General features: G+C 37.2%; 1 protein-coding gene across 5 annotated transcripts in view; it reads right to left on the reverse strand.

The window, feature by feature from the left end:
* Chd6 (chromodomain helicase DNA binding protein 6) overlaps window positions 1-23,934 on the reverse strand; it is a 239,790-nt gene that overhangs the window by 132,062 nt on the left and 83,794 nt on the right. For all 5 annotated transcript variants that reach the window (XM_078051794.1, XM_021729477.3, XM_013360568.4 and 2 more), the window contains 2 exons: window positions 23,824-23,879; window positions 7,410-7,930 (listed from right to left, as the gene is read on the reverse strand). In XM_078051794.1, coding sequence (XP_077907920.1) covers window positions 7,410-7,930; window positions 23,824-23,856 — 554 coding nt within the window. In that variant the 5' untranslated portion in view covers window positions 23,857-23,879. The remainder of the gene's footprint in view (window positions 1-7,409; window positions 7,931-23,823; window positions 23,880-23,934) is intronic.

The raw sequence follows: 23,934 nt of genomic DNA on the forward strand, positions 1-23,934 counted from the left end.
TCATCTTAAAACCCTAGAAAAAGAAGAGCAAAACAACAGCAAAAGTAGTAGAAGGCAAGAAATATTTAAAATCAGAGCTGAAATCAATGAAATCGAAACAAAAGAAACTATTGAAAAAATTAACAAAACTAAAAGTTGGTTCTTTGAAAAATTAAATAAAATCGATAGATCCTTAGCCATGCTAACAAAGAGAAGAAGAGAGAGAACTCAAATTACTAGCATACTGGATGAAAAAGGCAATATCACAACAGACACTTCAGAAATACAGAAGATAATTAGAAATTATTTTGAATCCTTATACTCCAATAAAATAGAAGATAGTGAAGGCACCGATAAATTTCTTAAGTCATATGATCTGCCCAGATTGAGTCAGGAGGATATACACAACCTAAACAGACCAATATCAATTGAGGAAATAGAAGAAGCCATCAAAAGACTACCAAATAAGCAAAGCCCAGGACCGGATGGGTATACAGCAGAGTTTTACAAAACCTTGAAAGAAGAACTAATACCAATACTTTTCAAGCTATTTCAGGAAATAGAAAAAGGAGCTCTTCCAAATTCATTCTATGAGGCCAACATCACCTTGATTCCTAAACCAGACAAAGATACTTCAAAGAAAGAAAACTACAGACCAATATCTCTAATGAACATAGATGCAAAAATCCTCAATAAAATTCTGGCAAATCAGATACAGAAACATATCAAAAAGATCGTGCACCATGATCAAGTAGGATTCGGCCCTGGGATGCAAGGCTGGCTCAATATACGGAAATCAATAAATGTTATTCACCACATCAACAGACTTAAAGATAAGAACCATATGATCATCTCGATAGATGCGGAAAAAGCATTTAAGAAAGTACAGCATCCCTTTATGTTCAAAACTCTAGAAAAACTAGGGATAGCAGGAATATACCTCAATATTGTAAAAGCTATCTATACTAATCCTCAGGCTAGCATCATTCTCAACAGAGAAAAATTGAAGGCATTCCCTCTAAAATCTGGAACAAGACAGGGATGCCCTCTCTCACCACTTCTGTTCAACATAGTTCTCGAAACACTGGCCAGAGCAATTAGACAGACGAAAGAAATTAAAGGCATAAAAATAGGAAAAGAAGAACTTAAATTATCACTATTTGTAGATGACATCATTCTATACCTAGCAGACCCAAAAGGGTCTACAAAGAAACTAGAAGAGCTAATAAATGAATTCAGCAAAGTGGCAGGATATAAAATCAACACGCATAAATCAAAGGCATTCCTGTATATCAGTGACAAATCTTCTGAAATAGAAATGAGGACAACCACCCCATTCACAATATCCTCAAAAAAAAAAAAAAATACTTGGGAATCAACCTAACAAAAGAGGTGAAAGATTTATACAATGAAAACTACAGAATCCTAAAGAGAGAAATAGACGATCTTAGAAGATGAAAAAATATACCCTATTCATGGATAGGCAGAACTAACATCATCAAAAGGCGATTTTAACAAAAGTTCTCTATAGGTTTAATGCAATACCAATCAAAATCCCAATGGCATTTCTTATAGAACTAGATAAAGCAATCATGAAATTCATATGGAAAAATAAAAGACCCAGAATGGCAAAAGCAATTCTAAGCAGGAAGAGTGAATCAGGCGGTATAGTGATACCAGACTTCAAACTATACTACAGAGCAATAGTAACAAAAACAGCATGGTACTGGTACCAAAACAGGCAGGTGGACCAGTGGTACAGAATAGAGGACACAGAGACCAATCCACAAAATTACAACTATCTTATTTTTGACAAAGGGGCTAAATGCATGCAATGGAGGAAGGATAGCATCTTCAACAAATGGTGCTGGGAAAACTGGAAATCCATATGCAAAAAAATGAATCTGAATTCCTTTCTCTCGCCATGCACAAAAGTTAACTCAAAATGGATCAAGGAGCTTGATATCAAAACAGAGACTCTGCGTCTGATAGAAGAAAAAGTTGGCTCTGATCTACATACTGTGGGGTGGGGCTCCAAATTCCTTAATAGGACACCCATAGCACAAGAGTTAATAATAAGAATCAACAAATGGGACTCACTCAAACTAAAAAGTTTTTCTCAGCAAGAGAAACAATAAGAGAGGTACACAGGGAACCTACATCCTGGGAACAAATTTGTACTCCTCACACTTCAGATAGAGCCCTAATACCCAGAGTATACAAAGAACTCAAAAATTAAACAATAAGAAAACAAATAACCCAATCAATAAATGGGCCAAAGACCTGAACAGACACTTCTCAGAGGAGGACATACAATCAATCAACAAGTACATGAAAAAATGCTCACCATCTCTAGCAGTCAGAGAAATGCAAATCAAAACCACCCTAAGATACCATCTCACTCCAGTAAGATTGGCAGCCATTATGAAGTCAAACAACAACAAGTGCTGGCAAGGCTATGGGGAAAAGGGTACTCTTGTACATTGCTGGTGGGACTGCAAATTGGTACAGCCTATTTGGAAAGCAGTATGGAGATTCCTTGGAAAGCTGGGAATGGAACCACCATTTGACCTAGCTATACCCCTGCTTGGACTATTCCCTAAAGACCTTAAAAGAGCGTACTATAGGGATACTGCTACATCAATGTTCATAGCAGCACAATTCACAATAGCTAGTCTGTGGAACCAACCTAGATGCCCTTCAATAGATGAATGGATTAAAAAAAGGTGGCATTTACACCATGGACTATTACTCAGCACTTAAAAATGACAAAATCATGGCATTTGCAGGGAAATGGATGGCACTAGAGCAGATTATGCTAAGTGAAGCTAGCTAATCCCTAAAAAACAAATGCCAAATGTCTTCTTTGATATAAGGAGAGCAAATAAGAACACAGCAGGGAGGAAGAGCATGAGAAGAAAATTAACATTACACAGGGATGAGAGGTGGGAGGGAAAGGGAGAGAGAAGGAAAACTGCATGGAAATGGAAGGAGACCTTTATCGTTATACAAAATTTACATGTAAGAGGAAGTGAGGGGAAAGGAAAAAAACAAGGGAGAGAAATGAATTACAGTAGATGGGGTAAAGAGAGAAGATGGGAGGGGAGGGGAGGGGAGGAGGGAGAGTCGATGATAGGAAAGGCAGCAGAATACAATAGATACTAGTATGGCAGTATGTAAAAACGTGGATGTGTAACCGATGTGATTGTGCAATCTGTATTCGGGGGGAAAAATGGGAGTTCATAACCCACTTAAATCAAATGTATGAAATATGTCAAGAGCTATGTAATGTTTTGAACAACTAATAAAAAAAAACTAAATAAATGGTAAAAAAAAATAATCTGGAGGGAAAGGATCAGAGGATAGCTTAAGCTAAAAAAAGTTTCTTATTATACCCCATCTATGTATGATATATCAAAGTGCATAAATGTACACTACTTTCATGTGTAACTAACTAAAACAAATTTAAAAAATTAAAAAGTCAAATAAATAAATAAATAAATAAAGGTTTCTCTTACTTAGACATTTGGGCTTTTCTTCCCCAAGCTCCAAATATTTATCACTATTCAGATAATCCTTGAAAAGAAAATTAGCTAGATTCTGACTATCACCATTTAAGAGAGACATCAAAGCAAACAAAAGAGTAAAAGGAAAAGCTAGAGCCATTTTAGCTCTTGAAAGGATACCAGGGAGCTTGCAAACTAAAATTTTATAAAAGTGGGCCATTTCCCTACCAATAAAAACCAATTTCTTTGATACTCCTATCTACTGTTTCCATTCCTTACCTTCTTTTGCAAGGTATAAAGAGCTACAAAGCTGTGGGGGGAAAGAGGGTTTCCTGGAGTGATCCTGGTCAAATCTGACAATGTTTCCTTTGACAAGTTACTTAACTTTCAAAATTTCCATTTCTTTAATTATAAAATAGAAATACCACCTAGAATTATTTAACAAGGGAAATTATTCTAAGGTATTTCATATATCTTATTTTCAGGGAGAATAGTTCTATCCACTGATTCTGAATATAAAAAATACTATATGTGAATCTGATATATATCTCTGGTGATCAATCCCCAGGAATAAAAGACACAAGACATGGAGGTCCTAACCTCAGGTACATAACTTTTGTTCAGGAGACAGATCATAACTACATAAGAATTAAGATGTGGCCTACTGCAGAAATAAATGTGTAAGTCTGGGAATCCAGAGGCCAGAGTTTGTAACACACCCTGCAATGACCTCAAGTCACTTCTCTATGTAGGTATCCATTTCCCTGGCTACAATACAACAGGATTTGATTATCAGAAAAAGGAGTTTGGATTTTTGTCCTGGAAGCAACTAAAATCACCAAAAGCTTCTAAGCAGGTATACATTGTTAGAGTGAATCTCATTTTCCTATCCCCATGTTTTCTTGAGGAAAAGCACACTTACTTCCATAGAACAATATTAGAAACGTATTTTCTGACCTTCTTCAAATTCACGTCACTTGATTAATTAGGGACATACACAATTGGCAAGTCTGGGCAAAAGAAAGAAATATACCTGGCTCAGTGGTCCTTGCAGGTGTGGTAGGCAAAATCAGCTCAGAGAGAAACAAGAAGCCTGATTCTGTTCAAGCCACAAGGCAATGAACTCAGTGTATCAATAATAAAGCTGATAAATTGGTCTCATCTCTGTTGACTATTTTTCAAATGATTCAGAAGCAAGAGACGAGGAAAAGGCATATGATTTACCACCACCATTACCAACTGTAAACATAAATAAGATAATAGCAGTACTTCAGAAAGACTGGCCAAATGGCAGCTGGACATAAGCAGGAAAGGTTGAAGTCTGAAATCTGCAAGTGGTTGAGCTCCTATAGTAATTCAAGCACTCAGTGATTCATTTATAGCCATCAAGTATTATGTGGATAACCGCTAAACTCAAAACATGCACTTGAGCCAATCTGTAAGAGTTAATCAAAGAGAACAAAAACCCTTAAGACCTAATTATTAACAAACTTTTTTTATGAATTAATGTCCTTTCATAAGCAAAACTGGTTCTGCTGACCAGTGAGATTATTAGTTAAAGGAACCAAAACAATTTTATAAAGGAAATCAAAGGCTAACCGGTCCAGAACCATATCTGTGTTACACAGAATTCTATTATGTTACAGATCATTATCATACCCTAATTATATATCAGTCCCAAAATAAAGAGAAAAGCTTGCATAACTTGCCCATACATCTAAGAAATGACCATCCATCCCTGTGTCAAACTTCCTCCCAAAGGAGGTCTCCTGAATTTCTAAACCTCAAGAAGTTCCACTGTCTTCTAAGTTAACAGCCCTCAAAAACACTGAGTGCTTCTCCAACTAATTCTTTAATTCAGTCTACTTAGATTAAAATAATGTTCCTTTAATTAATGCTATATGCATATACATATCTGTGTATATGTATTATTACACCTATCAAAGTCTAAGTTTTTCATTAATCAGAATCCTGATTTTGTTTATACATTTGTCACCTGATTTAGTTTTGTGAAACAACTCATTCCTTCAAAATGGAATTTATGACTATGTCTATAAACTATCACCTTGTTTCACATCCCACACAATATAAAGGTAAATTCCTTTAAGAAGATAAAACCATGAGCATCAAAGGTCAGTAGTTAGGTAAGCTCAGATATCTATGACTTTTTACTGCCTTCCTCACCAAAGCTAGATCCTTACTAGGGACTATGAAACCGCCTTTGACTGCTATAATTCTCAAACAGTGTCCTGATTCCTTACTGTTCTCTGAAAAATCAAAATAAGCAATTCCACAAGTTCAAGTTTGATTCTCCTTCTTCAAACACGTTAGTACTCTAAAGAACCACTTCAGCTTCTTCAAAGCAACCTGAAGGTGAAAATTATTGACAGAAGTCAAAAAGTCACTGTCATTCCATCCACACACTGGAGATCAAAGTATGCTCCTTAGAACACACAAGGTCTATACAATTTTTTGTCAGAATCCTAATTTTGCCTACTTCTCTTGGCATTCTACAGTATGAAATATTTGATGGCCATTTTCTACAAACTACATTCTTAGAACCACCCCTCCCAATCCACCCCCACCACAGCAGGTACTTTGATAGATAAAAGATGAAATCCCCTGTGAGGAAAAAGTGAGTGAACATCATAAGCAAAAATTTTACTTGGATTAGGAATTATCTATATGGTCCCCACTATCCTTCTAAAAAAGGAATTGAATCATCCAGTAAACTCCAAGTGGCAGCACACAGCACTTACAATGTTTCGTGCCTGAGCCAACACCAGTATGATGGTCTCATTATGTTATTTTCTCTTAGCATATCACATTAATCTCACATTTTTTGAGACTTTTGGTCAGACACAATAGAGATATCCTCCCTCTGTATTTGGATTTCAGAAACTGAAATTCCTTGAGATTCAATTTTTTTTTAACATTTCCTCAAAGAGTTTAATCATAAAGGTAATGTTTATGCCCAAAGGATTTAGAAAGATAACATAATTTTCTACAAAGATGACAAATACTGAATTCCGTCTGTAAGGAGTGCATCTGCTATTCTGACAGGCTCTCTCATATCGCTCACTTGGCAGTGACTCTATATCCAGACCTCTGAGCTCTCTATAAGTCACTATGTTTTCCTCTGGCCTCATTTACTCAACATTTCCTGAGCAGCTGTGGAAGGGTCAGGCACTGTCCCAGATGCTGAACTAGAGAAGTAGATCAAGAATGGTTCTGCACTCAAGAACGGATCCTGGGGAGGCATGTCAGTTCTCTTTCGCTGGGAACACTGCATATACCTCCAGTTTTGCCAGGCTATTGCACCCTAATTCCCATGACTGTGCACCCTCTACCTTTACCCTGTTGCTGTTCCAAAAATCCCTGTCCTCCCTATACCACACCTGGGAGGTCCCTTCTCTTACACCTTGTGCATGTTAACATTTTAATTCTTCTTAATCCAAAAGTAATAGCAAAAAAATCTTTTTACCAGTATTAACTTACCAGAAGGTGAGAGAAGATGTATATTTTTGGCTAAAAGCTAATAACAAAGCACATCAAAATAGCATGTACGTGGCACATCTACACATAAGGTAGGACCAAATAAATATGCTACATACTAAGTACAAAGACCAAAAAGGATAGATGGTGTTGAAAAAAGGTGGAGAATTCTTGGAGTATCCTAAAAACAGAAATGTCATTTTTGAAGCACAGTAACTCCAGGAATACAACTGGGAAACGGCAATCTCCAGGGACAGCCCTTTGCACTAGTGTCAAGTGATTATCCCCAACCCCCATTTTTTTCCAGTGAGGTATGAAGTTTACGACCTCAGGAGTACAATGAAGGTATGCCTGAGGGCTTGGGCTACTGCCAAAGGCAAATGTTCCAAAGACAGAAGCAAGAGCTAGAGCAAGGAGACAGGCACGCACCTGGCCTTCTTGGACTTAGTCCTGGCTGCAGAGTCAGCACAGCTCCGCTTCTCTTTGGCCTCCTTGGTGCCTGAGGCCTCCCGGGGTTTCCGCGTCTTCTTTGCACCATCCTTCTGCTTAGGTTCCTTGGGCTCCTTGGCCTTCTTAGGTTCCTTGGCCTTCCTGGGTTCCTTTGGCTCTTTAGGTTCTCGCTTCCTCTTTGGCTTGGGCTCCTTGTCCTTACTTCCCTTTGCTGCACCCTCATGCTCTCCTGGCTCCCTTTTTTTCCGTTTCTTTTTTACTCCTGTACCTCCACCTCCACTGTCCTCCATCCCATTATGGGACATCATTTTTCTAGGAAAAAGGGTATTAACTTCGTCTTCAGCAGCATACGGGTCCTTCTGGGGCAGACGGTGGCTGGCAACATCTTCAATTTTCTCTTCTTGATCAGTACTGCAGTCAAATGGGGATGGAGATTTGTAGTCAAAATTGACAGAGGCATCAGACATTGGGGAGTGATTCAAAACCTTTAAATTTGACAACTGTAAAAGAAAGATAAATGAGTATGTTACCCTTCTATTGCATGCTTCATACAAAGAGTGCTATTGAATCTGAATGTATGGATTTATTCAACAAATATTTATTGACTCTCTACTATGTGATACTTCCTACTGTGCTAGGCCTTGGGGGTACAGGAGCAAGTGGGACACAGTGCTTTTGCCCAGGTGAAGTTGTACTGAGGCGCTGATTGTATAAATAAATCCGAAAGACCTTTTAAGTTTTATATCCAAATAAAAGCAATAGCTTTTTGCAGGATGCCTTTAGAAGCCACTAGGAGGCACAAAATCCTGATCACACTGTTCCGACCCAGAATAGCATTTATCTCATTAATACACAAAACCTTCTACTCAAATGCATTCTGAGACCTTGGTCAGGAAATGAGATGGTATCACTGGGGTGAAAGAATACAGTGACAAATTGAAATGTTGCTTTGTTCTCCAAATCTTCTTTTTACTTATCATTCAAACAACATTGATATTCAGCTAGGCTGATTTTTGAAGAAAATCAGGTTAATTCAAAACTTTGCCTTTAATTTTAACTAAAAATGGTGCTGTTCTATATGATCATCTATCTTGTACACCAGATTCAGCCCCAAATAACTTTTGGCCATTTGCGAAAACCAAACTATTCATACAGGAGGGAGCGTTACTATGACAGATGTTATTAGAAAGAATGCATCACAAAAAGCTGTTTTTGAGCACTATTTAAAAAAAAAAAAAAAAAAGACTTGCAACATGGCGGCGGGTGCAGAGAGATCAAGTCTCTGACCGCTTCAACTGTGCGGGCATAGGGAGTCGTAAACAATCTAAATTCTGTTTGCTCAGGATCACTAGGCAATGCTGAGCTGACGTGGATCTGGGGTGAACAGTCTGGGCCTCTCAGAACACGCACTGAGCCCGGATCTGCTGAATTCAAGCTCCTGTTCGCCTGCTTCCCGCAGACAAACAGCTGTGACTCAGCACTAATCCATCCGGCTGAAACAACTGGTCAGCCCTTCTGATCCTACAGAGGTAATGCCAACCGATCCTTCTTAGGTAGTGGCCAGAGGTTTGAAACGGGGCTTGGGAGAGACAGTAAGGACCCACCCGTTGCATTGGTCACCCGGCAAAGGGAAACGAACTGTGGCCATTTGCAAGAGATACCACCATGGCAGAGAACTGACGTCACCAGACTGCGGCGGAGGACATTACTTCATTGAAACCTGTGGCTACAGGTGTGTAATTCCCTAGCCTTCCCTCTCCACACATCAAAAAAACCTTAAGGGCCCCTCCCAGCTCTCCCATAAGGGCCCCTCCCAGCTCTCCCGTGAGCGCGATAGCCAGACTGAGGGAATCAGACATGGCTCGGGACCGCGGCGCGGAACGCTTGCACCAGCTACAGGGGGCGTGGCTACCGGAGGGCAAGTAAAATTCCCTGAGGATTCTCAGCCCCAAGCTCTACAAACTCAGGGTCTGAGGGAATGGCAAACAGGGAGAGTGTGCCCAGTCGTTCATGAAAAGAGGGCTCCCGGGAGCAGCAGACCTGGCATGTAGCCAGTATTGTAGTGAGCAGCACCCATGAGAGGGGCCTGGCTAGAGGAAAAGTGGGGAAGTGATTAGACACAAGAGGAGGCCCTAGGCACTCAGGATTGGAGACTCGCCCAGTCTGGGAGGAGAAACTGCTGCACAGTGATTGGTTCCCGCGTACTGACAGGAGAAACTTGGCCTGGTGGGCACAGCGCCACCTACTGGAAGAGAAATTAATCAAACTCTAAGACTGCATTTATTAGTTTTTTTTTCTTTTTTTTTTGATTTGGGTTTTTTCTTTCATTTTCATTTTTCTTTCTTGTGGTTTTTTAAATTATTTTCTCAATTTTTTAAAGAATTTTTTCTTCTAATTTTAATTTTTATTTTATTATTACTATTTTTTAAAAAGTTTTTTTCTTTTTTTATTTCCTTTTTTTTCTTCTTTTGTCTTTTCAATTTTTTCTCCCTTCCTTGAATTCTACATGCTTACTCTCATTCTCTTTAGTGACGTCTTCCCTTCCCTTCTAATACTTTTCCTCCCAAGCATCAAATAAATTTATAGGAGTAAACAGTAACTCAGCAGTCAAACAGAACAAGAAATAACATGAGCAGCTTGAAAAAGCAAGGAAGAAAAGGAGTACAAACAATGCAGGACAGCCTAAATATTCAGGAGGACCTAGAGTCATCAGAAAAATGGTCATATAAAGAACTCAAGGAACACCTTAGACAGATGGAATGGAACCTTAAAGAGGATACAAGACAGCAAATTCAAGCAGCAAAAGAACACATTGAAAATGAAATACATAAACAGATAAAAGTAGAAGTTAAGCATCTTTATCAGGAGATAGAGATTATAAAAAATAATCAAACAATCATTCTAGAAATGAAGGAAACGATAAACCAAATTAAAAACTCAATTGAAAGTATCACTAACAGAGTGGAGCAAGTAGAAGCCAGAACGTCAGATAATGAAGACAAAATATATCATCTTGAAAAGAGTCTAGCCAACTCAGAAAGGCTGGTAAAAAAATCACAAGAAAAACATCCAAGAGTTATGGGATAACATAAAAAAACCAAACTTACGAGTCGTCAGGATAGAAGAAAGTACAGAGATTCAAACCAAAGGAATAAGTAACCTGCTGAATGAAATAATTACAGAAAACTTTCCAGAAATAAAAAAGGAAACTGATATACAAATTGAAGATGCATACAGGACACCGAGCACACAAAATCACAGTAGACCAACGCCAAGACACATTGTTATGAAGATAGCCAATATACAGAACAAAGAGAAAATATTAAAAGCTGCAACAGAAAGAAGGCAGATTACAATCAGGGGTAAACCAATAAGGTTAACAACAGATTTTTCATCACAGACGCTGAAAGCAAGAAGGTCATGGAACAATGTATTTCAAACACTGAAAGACAATGGATGCCAACCAAGAATTCTGTATCCAGCAAAATTAAGCTTCAGGTATGACAACGAAATAAAAATCTTTCATGATAAACAAAAGTTAAAAGAATCTGCAGCCAGAAAACCAGCATTGCAAAGCATTTTGAGCAAAACACTACACGAGGAAGAAATGAAAAACAATAACCAAAACCATAAGTGGGAAGTGCCTCGGAAAAGACAGAGGGCGAGGGGAAAGATAATCATGAGAAACAAACTAAATTTTTTTAAAAAAGGATAAATAATCAAACACGGCTGGAAGTACAAACCATATATCAATAGTAACTGTAAATGTTAATGGCTTAAACTCTCTAATAAAGCGACATAGGCTGGTATCATGGATTAAAAAAACAAATCCAACAATATGCTGCCTCTAGGAGACACATCTGATTGGAAAAGACATACACAGGCTGAAGGTGAAAGAATGGGAAAAAATATACCATGCACACGGTCCTCATAAGCAAGCAGGGGTGGTCATCTTCATGTCAAATAAAATCGATTTCAAGACTAAGTTAATCAAAAGGGATAGGAAGGACATTATATACTGTTAAAAGGAACCATTCACCAACAAGACATAACAATTATCAATATTTATGCACCAAATAATGGTGCTGAGACATTCATAAAACAAATTCTGCTCAAGTTCAAGAATCAAATAGACCACAACACAATAATTATGGGTGACTTCAACACACCTCTCTCACCATTGGACAGATCCTACAAAAAAAAGTTGAATAAAGAAACTATAGAACTCAATACCACAATCAATAACCTAGACTTAACTGACATATATAGAATATATCAACCATCATCAAGTGGATATACTTTTTTCTCAGCAGCACATGGATCCTTCTCAAAAATAGACCATATATTATGCCATAGGGCAACCCTCAGTAAATATAAAGGGGTGGAGATAATACCATGCATTTTATCTGATCATAATGGAATGAAACGGGAAATCAATTATAAAAGAAGGAAGGAAAAATCCTACATCACATGGAAAATGAACAATATGTTACTGAATGATCAATGGGTTACAGAAGACATAAAGGAGGAAATAAAAAAATTCTTAGAGATAAATGAAAATACAGACACAACATATCAGAATCTATTGGACACAAAGAAAGCAGTTTTAAGAGGGAAATTCATCGCCTGGAGGTCATTCCTCAAAAAAAGAAAAAACCAACAAATAAATGAGCTCACACTTCATCTCAAAGCCCTAGAAAAGGAAGAGCAAAACAATAGCAAATGTAGCAGAAGGCAAGAAATAATTAAAATCAGAGCGGAAATCAATGAATCTGAAACAAAAGAAACTATTGAAAAAATTAACAAAACTAAAAGTTGGTTCTTCAAAAAAATAAATAAGATCGAGAGACCTTTAGCCATGCTAACGAAGAAAAGAAGAGAGAGAACTCAAATTACTAACATACGGGATGTAAAAGGCAATATCACAACAGATGCTACAGAAATACAGAAGACAATTAGAAATTAAATTGAAACCTATATTCCAATAAAATAGAAGATAGTGAAGACATCGATAAATTTCTTAAGTCATATGATTTGCCCAGACTGAGTCAGGAGGATACACACAATTTGAACAGACCAATATCAATGGATGAAATTGAAGAAGCAAACAAAAGACTACCAACCAAGAAAAGCCCAGGACCGGATGGGTATACAGCGGAGTTTTACAAAACCTTTAAAGAAGAATTAATACCAATACTTTTCAAGTTATTTCAGGGACTAGAAAAAGAGGGAGCTCTTCCAAATTCATTCTATGAGGCCAACATCACTCTGACTCCGAAACCAGACAAAGACACCTCAAAGAAAGAAAACTACAGACCAATATCTCTAATGAACATAGATGCAAAAATCCTCAATAAAATTCTGGCGAATCGAAATCAAAAACACATCAAAAAAATTGTGCACCATGAACAAGTAGGACTCATCCCTGGGATGCAGGGATGGTTCAATATACGGAAATCAATAAATGTTATTCACCACATCAATAGACTGACTTAAAGATAAGAACCATATGATCTTCTCAATAGACGCAGAGAAAGCAGTTGACAAAGTACAGCATCCCTTTATGTTCAAAACATTAGAAAAACTAGGGATAACAGGAACTTACCTTGACATTGTAAAAGCTATCTATGCTAAGCCTCAGGCTAGCATCATTCTGAATGGAGAAAAGTTGAAGGCATTCCCTCTAAAATCTGGAACAAGACAGGGATGCCCTCTCTCACCACTTCTATTTAATTTATTCCTTGAAATACTAGCCAGAGCAATTAGACAGACAAAGGAAATTAAAGGCATAAAAAATAGGAAAAGAAGAACTTAAATTATCACTATTTGCGGAAGACATGATTCTATACCTAGAAGACCCAAAAGGGTCTACAAAGAAACTACTAGAACTAATAAATGAATTCAGCAAAGTGGCAGAATATAAAATCAACACGCATAAATCAAAGGCATTTCTGTATATCAGCGACAAAAATTCTGAAACGGAAATGAGGAAACACTCCATTCAGAATATCCTCAAAAAAAATAAAATACTTGGGAATCAACCTAAAAAAGATGTGAAAGATTTATACAATGAAAACTACAGAACCCTAAAGAGAGAAGTAGAAGAAGATCTTAGAAGATGGAAAAATATACCCTGTTCATGGATAGGCAGAACTAACATTATCAAAATGGCGATATTACCAAAAGTTCTCTATAGGTTTAATGCAATGCCAATCAAAATCCCAACAGCATTTCTTATAGAAATAGATAAAGCAATCATGAAATTCATATGGAAAAATAAAAGACCCAGAATAGCAAAAGCAATTCTAAGCAGGAAGTGTGAATCAGGTGGTATAGCGATACCAGATTTCAAACTATATTACAGAGCAACAGTGACAAAAACAGCATGGTACTGGTACCAAAACAGGTGGGAGAACCAATGGTATAGAATAGAGGACACAGAGACTAATCCACAAAGATACAACTATCTTATATTTGATAAAGGGGCTAAAAGCATGCAATGGAGGAAGGATAGCATCTTCAACAAATGGTGTTGGGAAAACTGGAAATCCATATGCAACAAAATGAAACTGAATCCAGCCTTTCTCTCACCACGCACAAAAGTTAACTCAAAATGAATCAAGGAGCTTGATATCAAATCAGAGACTCTGCGTCTGATAGAAGAAAAAGTTGGCTCCGATCTACATATTGTGGGGTCGGGCCCCAAATTCCTTAATAGGACACCCATAGCACAAGAGTTAATAACAAGAATCAACAAATGGGACTTACTTAAACTAAAAAGTTTTTTCTCAGCAAAAGAAACAAGAGAGGTAAATAGGGAGCCTACATCCTGGGAACAAATCTTTACTCCTCACACTTCAGATAGAGCCCTAATATCCAGAGTATACAAAGAACTCAAAAAATTAGACAATAAGATAACAAATAACCCAATGAACAAATGGGCCAAGGACCTGAACAGACCCTTCTCAGAGGAGGACATACAATCAATCAACAAGTACATGAAGAAATGCTCACCATCTCTAGCAGTCAGAGAAATGCAAATCAAAACCACCCTAAGATACCATCTCACTCCAGGAAGATTGGCAGCCACTATGAAGTCAAACAACAACAAGTGCTGACGAGGATGTGGAGAAAAGGGTACACTTGTACATTGCTGGTGGGACTGCAAACTGGTGTGGCCAATTTGGAAAGCAGTATGGAGATTCCTGGGAAAGCTGGGAATGGAACCACCATTTGACCCTGCTATTGCCCTTCTCGTACTATTCCCTGAAGACCTTAAAAGAGCATGCTACAAGGATACTGCCACATCGATGTTCATAGCAGCACAATTCACAATAGCTAGACTGTGGAACCAACCCAGATGCCCTTCAATAGATGAATGGATAAAAAAAAATGTGGCATTTATACACCATGTAATATTAAGCAGCACTAAAAAACGACAAAATCATGGAATTTGCAGGGAAATGGATGGTACTAGAGCAGATTATGCTTAGTGAAGCTAGCCAATGCCTAAAAAACAAATGCCAAATGTCTTCTTTGATATACTGAGAGCAACTATGAACAGAGCAGGGAGGAAGAGCAGGAAGAAAAGATTAACATTAAACAGAGTCATGAGAAAGGAGGGAAAGGGAGAGAAAAGGGAAATTGCATGGAAATGAAGGGAGACCCTCACTGCCATACAAAATTACATATAAGAGGTTGTGAGGGGAATGGGAAAATAAACAAGGAGAGAAATGAATTACAGTAGATGGGGTAGAGAGAGAAGATATGAGGGAAGGGGAGGGGGGATAGTAGGGGATAGGAAAGGTAGCAAAATACAACAATTACTAATAGGGCATTATGTAAAATTGTGGATGTGTAACCGACGTGATTCTGCAATCTGCATTTGGGGTAAAATTGGGAGTTCATAACCCACTTCAATCTAATGTATGAAATATGATATGTCAAGAGCTTTGTAATGTTGTGAACAACCATTAAAAAAAAAAAGACACACACACACACAAAAAAAGTACAGTCTCTTAAAGTGACCATTTTTCAGGAAACATCACTTGGAAGTAAAAGTTTCATCTCATACATTCAGGTCTGGTGTTCCAATAACTATTTGCCATTTCATAACCAGGCTAAGGTTGGCAATAATCAGGCAATAATGTAGGTGCTAGCTCCAGGGAACAGCACACTTTCCTTGGACTAGAACAAAGAAATGACTGAAGGAGAGCCCAAGAGGGACCAGCAGGCTTTCCAGGAATACGGTTACAACTGTCTTCAGATGAAGGCTTAGAAACAGCACCATTTGTGAGAAGCTTGCTCTCCTAATCAGAGGACTGGCATGTGATAAAGGCACACAAATATTTGCCCAGATGGTGTGTGCCCTCCATCGACAGGTTACTCAGTCTGTGCTCACACTTCCTGGTCCACCCTGGTAGAGACAGGGACTGCAAATTCAGCTGTGTGTTTCCCCTTCTGTTTTATATTTTCCAGTGCTCTTCCCTAGCCTGATGCTCCCAAATATAATACTTAGAATCCCAGAAGAAAAAGATGAAAGAAAAAAATAGATCTTTATCATAAATAAAGATCAGCTTCATAAACAAGCCCAAATTCAGAGGGAATTGGTTGTTCTGGCAGGACTAACTACTTATGTAAAAGGGGGAGTGGGGGGGATCATTGCTGATTCAGCACTTAAAATGGTTTAGGAAAAGGAGGAGCTAAGAGACATAAAAGGAGTTTAAAACCAAATATAAGAAAATGGTTAAGATGGTATATTTTATGTCGTGTTTTTTTACTACAATTAAAACAATTTTTTTAAAAATAAAATATGAGGCAAGAAGGAAACTCTCAGTGAGGGACAAGTATCCAATTCAAAAAAAAAAAAGCCTGAGTTGGGTACATGGTCATCCTGAGGATATTACTGAATTCTGGGACACTTAGCCCTCAGGGATAACGTTTTCATAGCACGCAAGGGTGGAGAGACTGAAAAAGTAAGAGATATAGGTTTGATTATTAAAGAGGCTTTAAAAGTTAACCCGTAAAAGACCTAATTCTACCAAAGTAGCTTGCTGAAGGTCACAACAAGATCTCTCTTCAACTCATACATAATGTCAAGGCCTTTTTTCCTGAGGAAAGGGCTATCCAGAGAAGGTAGAGGCAGGGGCGATTCAATCAAGAGGAAATAACAATAGCAGCAGCTAATATTTACTGCACACATGTCACATGGATATACTAGGATCATGTGAGGCATGCTGAATGATCTCTAATCTGTACAATGATACTACAAGGTCAGAATAAAGATGGACACTCTGTACAGAGAGAAAATGAAGATTAGAGGAGCTCAGATTTCAACTCTTTTGTCTGCCAAAAAGTTAAAGCACATTTCATTGAGAATTTTAATCCATGACACATTGCTAGAAGACCAGACCAGTTTAACTTACTTAAACATGTTAAATGCAATGGTATATACCCCTGTGTCAAGAAAAGTTCAGATAGTTCTTTCTAAAACTAAACATATAACTACCTGATATCTTAGCAATTCCATTCCCAGAAACCATAGGTAATTTATCTCGTCTACCCACCACCTTACAAGTAATTCAGAGAAAGGAAGCAACTTGCCAATTTTATACTCCTAGAGAGTGGCAGAGCTGGGCATCCTAGAGGGAGGAAAGAAACCCAAGAAATGCAGCATATTCAATGTTGAAAAGGGGAAAGTATTCCAAATATCAAATTTAGTAATAAAAATATATAAATTCCGAGTTTTGAAGTCAGTAATCCACTGGAAACATTGGTTTTATTTTTAAAAGCAACTTGTTAGGAGCCTAGAAAAGATATTTGTTGAAAATTCAAAAACAAAACAAAAAATATTTCTTTCACATGTCTCGAGGTGAGTGGGGAAAATGGCAAAGAGCCTATAAAAGTCTGTTTCAGTTTCTACTGAATAGAACATTAAGCCACTATTCTTCGGCTTTAAAAGGAACAGATCAGAGATCTACCACAAGGTGCCAACAATATGATGCTTTACATCAACAATTAAATTGTGACAAGAATCTAGGAACAGAACACAATGAAATGGAAAGAAACTGACTGATAAAGCATGCGATGATGCTAGCACATAACTGCACTGCTAGTAATAAAATCTGTTCCTTTGATTCACAATTATTAATCCAGGGAGGGAGAAGGGAAGGGAAAGAAGAATTACCAGAAACTGAAATGGAGTAAACTATGTTATATACATTTATGAATATGTCAAAATGAACCCCAATATTATGTATGACTATAATGCACTAATAAAAATGTTAAAAAATTATCCTGGGTTAGATTCCCAGTCTCTTCCAACCCTCAAACAATCAATATTCCTGGAAAAATACTTAAAGATTTAAATCTAGATAAACAGAACTCAGGGCAGGTGAAAAGGATTTAAGAACAAATGGAAAGATTATGATCCAGTGGAATAATTTTCAAAAAAGAGGGGAACCCACTCTGGCCCATGTTGCAGAAAGAGACAAACCCAGGAGAGATCTTCGCCTGGAGCTAGTGGATAAGGAATGGTTCTTTTTATCTATCTCAACCTTTTAGTCTTCAACACTCTGGGTACCCAGGATTGTTTTGATATTTAAGATAAAATGGAAGTAAATAATGGTAATAATAAATGCTGACTGTACTCAGCTGTATACTAAGCTTCTTAAATATTATTTGGTACCAAAACAACCATAAGAAGTTGTTCCAATGACTCCATTTTATAAAACAGAAGCAGCTCAGAAAGCAGCTCACAGCTGGTAAGTGGTGAAGGTAAGATTCCAATCAGTTTGACTCCTGTTTCAATTGACACTACTTTCAATAACTTCATACTGATGCATATTTTAGAAACACAGAACTGAGATATCATGGTCAATAACAAGTTCTAACTACCTCTCCTTTGTTTCCAATGCCTATTTCATAATAGCCCTTACTCAAACCATTCAACTCATTAACTTTTCTTCTTCTATCCATTTTCTCATAAATCCATTTGTTTCCTAGATCAGATGAGAAATATATGAAGAATAAACACTTCAGCAGAATTATATTAAGTAAGTGACTTAAGACTTTTCAAATTCACCCAGAGGGGTCCCAAGATGAGAGTTAACGAATGAATATCAAACATAGACTTGGCAGTGACCTAAAACCACCACCCACAGGAATACACTATGCTTCCTCTTTCACTATATTTCCCTTATCCTCACAAAATGAGAACTTCTTTAAAAAAAAAAAAATGAGAACTTTTGATTGCAGGAAACTACTATTGTTTGGAAGGCATCTCTCAATGTTTTAACACAAGACCCATATATTAAGGGCTTAGTTGCCAGCCTGTAGCACTATAGGGAGATGGTGGAACCTGTAAGAAATGGACTTGATGGGAGGAAGTAGACTACTGGGTGTGTGCCATAGAAGGGTTATTGGGATCCCAGCCCTGTCCTCTCTTCTTCTTTCACTTCCTGGTTGCCATGACGTGAACAGTCATTGCTTTGCCACGTTCTCCTGCCACAATGTACTGCTTTGCCATAGGCCCAAAGACACAGGACCAAGTATCTTAAACCTCTGAAACTGTGAGCCAAAATAAGCCTTTCTCCTCCTTTGAAGTTGGTTCTTTCAGGTATTTTTTTCATAGTAATGGAAAGCTGACTAATACAGTTCTTGAGAAATTGCAAATTTATTCTTAACCATATTAATAGTAAAACGATCAGCTGAGGGACCAGTTGGGGAGTTAATAAGTAAGTTATAAACCACATAAAAATGGAAAGGAGTTGCTGTGCACTTCTGCTTTTTAAAAAAATAATAACTTTTTTTAAAAATATACTCTTCGGGGACTGGAGCTGTGACTCAGTGGTAAAGTGCTTGCCTCACACGTGCGAGACCCTGGTTTCAATTCTCAGCACCACATAAAAATAAATAAGTGAAATAAAGATATTGTGTCCAACTACAACTAAAATACAAATATTTTTAAAAATGTAAAAAAAAATACTCTTCTATTTGGTGATAGTCTTCCCAAGGGTAAACAAAGTTAGATAGAGGAAGACAATTCTCCACAGTTGCATCAACACTTGTGTGTGAGCAAAAAATGCCGCAGATCCGCAGATTCTGAGAAGATCTGGTAGTCAGGCCTTACAACATGCTGCAAAGGCCTGACTACCAGGTATTCCCAGAATCCTCTGGCCAGAACACAAGATAAGGCAATTCTATAAGCTTTTAAGCTGTCTTCTTTTTTCAATGTTTTCTACATGAAAACAGACTTAAAGCCTCTTTATTCATAGAATTTAAAAAATTAGCAGCTTACTTCTTAAACTACTATTTTATATCTGTCTCATAATTCCGTCTTATAAACATAAATATTTGGGCAAACCCTAGGATTCTGGTCAAGATGGACGTTTGAGGTCATTAAAACCCAAATTCCCATCTCTCTTCCAGTAAGAAGACAGGGTGCTTACTGCTCACAGGCACATGCCACAGTTGGGCAGCTCAACTTCTCAGGATACTCTTCCTCATGCCTATCTTCCCGTAACTCTATCCATGTGGACAAGATCAACAACAGATACATTTAACCTCTGTCCCATGAGATGCCTTTGAGTCTTCACTTCTCCAAGATCACAGGGTCCTAGCTTCACTCATCATACCTCACAGGAAATAAGTCAGCCTTCTTTCACCAGCCAGGTTACTCCACTTTGTCTCAAGTATACATTTCAGAACACAAAATCAGAATGATAAAAACAAATCTGCTAAGGTATGTTAAAAGGAGGGGAAAACATTTTATCATTTAATGCTCAGATTTCTTTTCTTTTTTTGCAAGAAGAGATGAGTTGGGTAAGGTCCTTTTGAAATATGATTCCACAGTGGGGATGTTTTGAATCTTGGTTCAATTGGAAAATTTACTAACTATTCCTTTTTGAACTGTTGAAAAGGGCTTCCAATGACTATCAAACTAAAGATCTGACTAGTATTAGCCATGAGCATCAGATCTTCAGTAGGATAAGGCAGAAAAGTCTTAGGTAAGAATTATTTGCTCATCTCTATTAGCAATTTGCTATTCTTCCTTTTTTACAACTCTGAATTATGTACCATGATTTGGTCATCCATATTCATAGAAAACATCTTCCTAGAAATCTGAGTCCTTACCTCCCCTGCTATTTTGGGAACCAACTGTTTTGGGAACTTTGTGATAGCTAAATCTTTTCTCTAGTTCACCTTTAGTTACCACCCAAACTTTAGCATCTGATTTCAGGCCTTTCCTTTCTCCTACTGCCACATGCTGCATCTTCCCAAACCCAACCATATATCACATTTTCCTCTTCTGAAACCTGGCTGAAACCTGCACCCCACCCCAAGAGATACCACTTTTCCTTGGTAAGGCTGACATTCCCTATACCCTCACATACTCCAATTCCAAAGCGTTACTCTTTCACCCTCAATGTAAAATCCTGGCTCCTCCAAGGCATATGCCACCCCCAACTTTAACTACCTGTAACCAGACTATACATTTCGTAAGAGAAACTTTTTTTTAAATCATTGCTTAATCGGGTCTCAAGTAAAACTCAAATATTTCTTGGATGAATAAATACTGAAAAAGTTAACAAATATTTGTTTGGTGAACAATTTATATTAATATTCATCCCAGGGAAGGAAATAAGTCTAATAATCTAAAAGTCTTTTGAGATTCTTACAGCACGCATTAAGGAAATTCCAGCTACCTCCTTTGTATTCTCTAAAGGACCTAGGAAGGCTCTGCTTAAACAATTCTTGGAAGAGTCATGAGAGCATGGTTCTCCCATAGTTATTCAAGTCTGGATTGCCCCTGGTTATAGCTCCAATTTTTAATTCTACTTACAATATTACATCTTCTTATGTTTACTGCTCTATATGGGAGACATGTACCAAAACTCTTCTTACCTCTTCAGATTACAAGTGCCCGTAGACCATATTATATATTATGTATCTCATAATGTTTGTCATATTTATATTTCTCTTAGTATCAAGGAGCTGAGATGAAAAAAAATCAATATTCCTGTTGTCATCGGTAATGTGAGAATATGTCCCCTTATGAAGAACTATTTTCAGCTGTACTATGCATTTATAGTGCTACACAGGTTTTCAGAGACAGAATTCACATTTTATGTCTCTAAATATTTTCCTGCTTAATGCTTAGTCATCTTAGGAATTAAAATATATACATTTCTTAGAGGAAGTTTATTTTTTAAGACAGATGAAAGACTGTTAAGTGATTCATTTTTAAATGTCTTATTAAAGTATTTTTCTTACATTTCCTTAGGTAATACAAAAACAATCTCTAAATGCTTTGTTCTTTGCACACTACTCCTATTATAACCGTTCTGGTTAATAAGAAACATGGTTCTTTATTACTGAATTCTGATTATTTATTACTGAATCTTGATAAGATTCTATAGGGAAATGAAGAATTTTCATTATCAGAATGTATTTACATGTCATTTTTCTCCAGAGGAAAAATAAACTAATAGGAATGAGGGTTTTTTTAAAAAGCAGATGTTTTATTTACTACTAATAATGCCTTAGAATCTTGATAAAATAAAATTTGATGTTTACTTTTACCATTATACTGAAGATATTTTTGTCACTGACGTTTTGAATACTAAGGAATTGACAAATTACTCCTTTAATTTTTTTCTACATGTGAGGTATGCATGACTATTCCCGTTGTAGAAAAAGAAGCTGAACTTGACCAAAGTTACGTAAGTGTTAGAGCGGGAATTTTAAACCTGTTCCATCGTATAAAGCCCAAGTTTATTCTGCTCTACAGGCCTAGAGCCTATAGATTGCTTTAGCTTCAATAATATTTTCTATTTTCATGCCCTGCATCTTCTTCCAGTTCAGGGGACAGTATGACCTAACCTTAATATTGATAAAACTCTTCTTGAAAGAAGCTCCACTTATTTAACCTGCTCCTCTACCATAGCTAATATTATCTTTTAAATAAAAACCTCACTGCTCACTGACACTATTGTGAAGTCTAAAATGAAAACTCATCTACATAACAGCTGACTGACACCATAAGTCTTAATATAAACCAATAAAACCATGAAAGAAAGATACCAGAATTCATTTTGAGGTAAATGGTATAGAATGCTTTTATTTAAATAAAAACTTACCTTAAAGAATGTTTAAAAAGTTAAATTACCACAAATTTATTTAAGAATTACAAAACTACCCATCTGTCATAAATGGCAATAATTCTAAGTTATTTGGGATGTCTTTGGTAATGCATTCTTTTTTAACAGTGGCATAATATTCTACTAGATGGATGTGCTTACGTAAACCGTTCCCTTTGTGATGGCTATGTGGGTTCCTTTCCATTTTTGCTAAAGCCTTGTACACACAATTTTGCCTGTCTGCGTATATTCACAGGATAAATTCCTGGCAGATAAAATGGTGTTCTCTGTAGTGCTTGCCTACCAACTGACAACTCAATAGGACACACAGAAACCCAGTGTGCAGATATTATTTAGTCAGCACTTTTTCTGTTAAGAACTGGCAGCGTGTTAATTAGCCACTTCCACAAATCAAAGGGACAGTCAGTCCAAAGGTAGTCTTTGTAACCATATCCCTATTTCACCCTAGGGGAAAACGGGAGAGGAAAGTGGCTGGTCCCATTGAGCCACTATGCACAGGTTCCTGGTGAAAAGCAGGGACTAAGATCCCTCAGTTACTGGGTTATTACCCAATTCTGTAAAAAGAAAACTAGCCTATCAGAGATAGACTGTTTACAAGAGACAGGCAGATCTCCACGTCTCACTTCCATGAGTCACTTGACTGGGGTCTCAGGGTTCCTTTCAATAAAAAAACAAACAAACAACAACAAAAAAAAACAACTGGGGAACAGAAATAGCAACTAAGGAAAGGGATCCTAGAGGATTCACATGGTATAAAGTTATTATGAACTTCCCTCCCTCCCCCTCAAGAAACCAAACATCAAATAGTTGACAGTTACTTCCTTCCAACTAGTTCATTACTTCCTCTGGGAGAAACCCTCCACATATCATTATAAACAAGAACTTTATAAATAAAAGAATGATAGTAAACTAAATATCCCAAGTGACCAGTATATAAATTATAAAGAATTGGAAAGATATTTCAAGAGATCAAACATTTTACACAGCTAATTTGAAATAAGACTCTGATTTGCAATCTTCATTCCATTACTCCTATATTGAGAAGACCTGAGCAAAAGGAAGAATCCATGTATTGTCATTCAGAATACAGTCTGTTAACACAAAGAGAATGGAAAATAGAGGCAATAGGAAACTAACAGTGATTAAGATGTGAGCCAACACTGCCACTGTTCTCTCATTAACAGCACAAAGCACACTAAAGGTGTTCACTTGAAAGAAATGGAGCCACTTACCTGCTTTTCTTTCTTCTGTATTTTCATTTTCATCTATTGAAGTAAGGTATTTATTTCTGTAAAACATAAAAAGGCCAAGATTACAATAAAACCCAAAACTAAATATTTTAG

Source organism: Ictidomys tridecemlineatus, chromosome 5 (assembly GCF_052094955.1).
Source record: "Ictidomys tridecemlineatus isolate mIctTri1 chromosome 5, mIctTri1.hap1, whole genome shotgun sequence".
Taxonomy (NCBI): Eukaryota; Metazoa; Chordata; class Mammalia; order Rodentia; family Sciuridae; genus Ictidomys; species Ictidomys tridecemlineatus.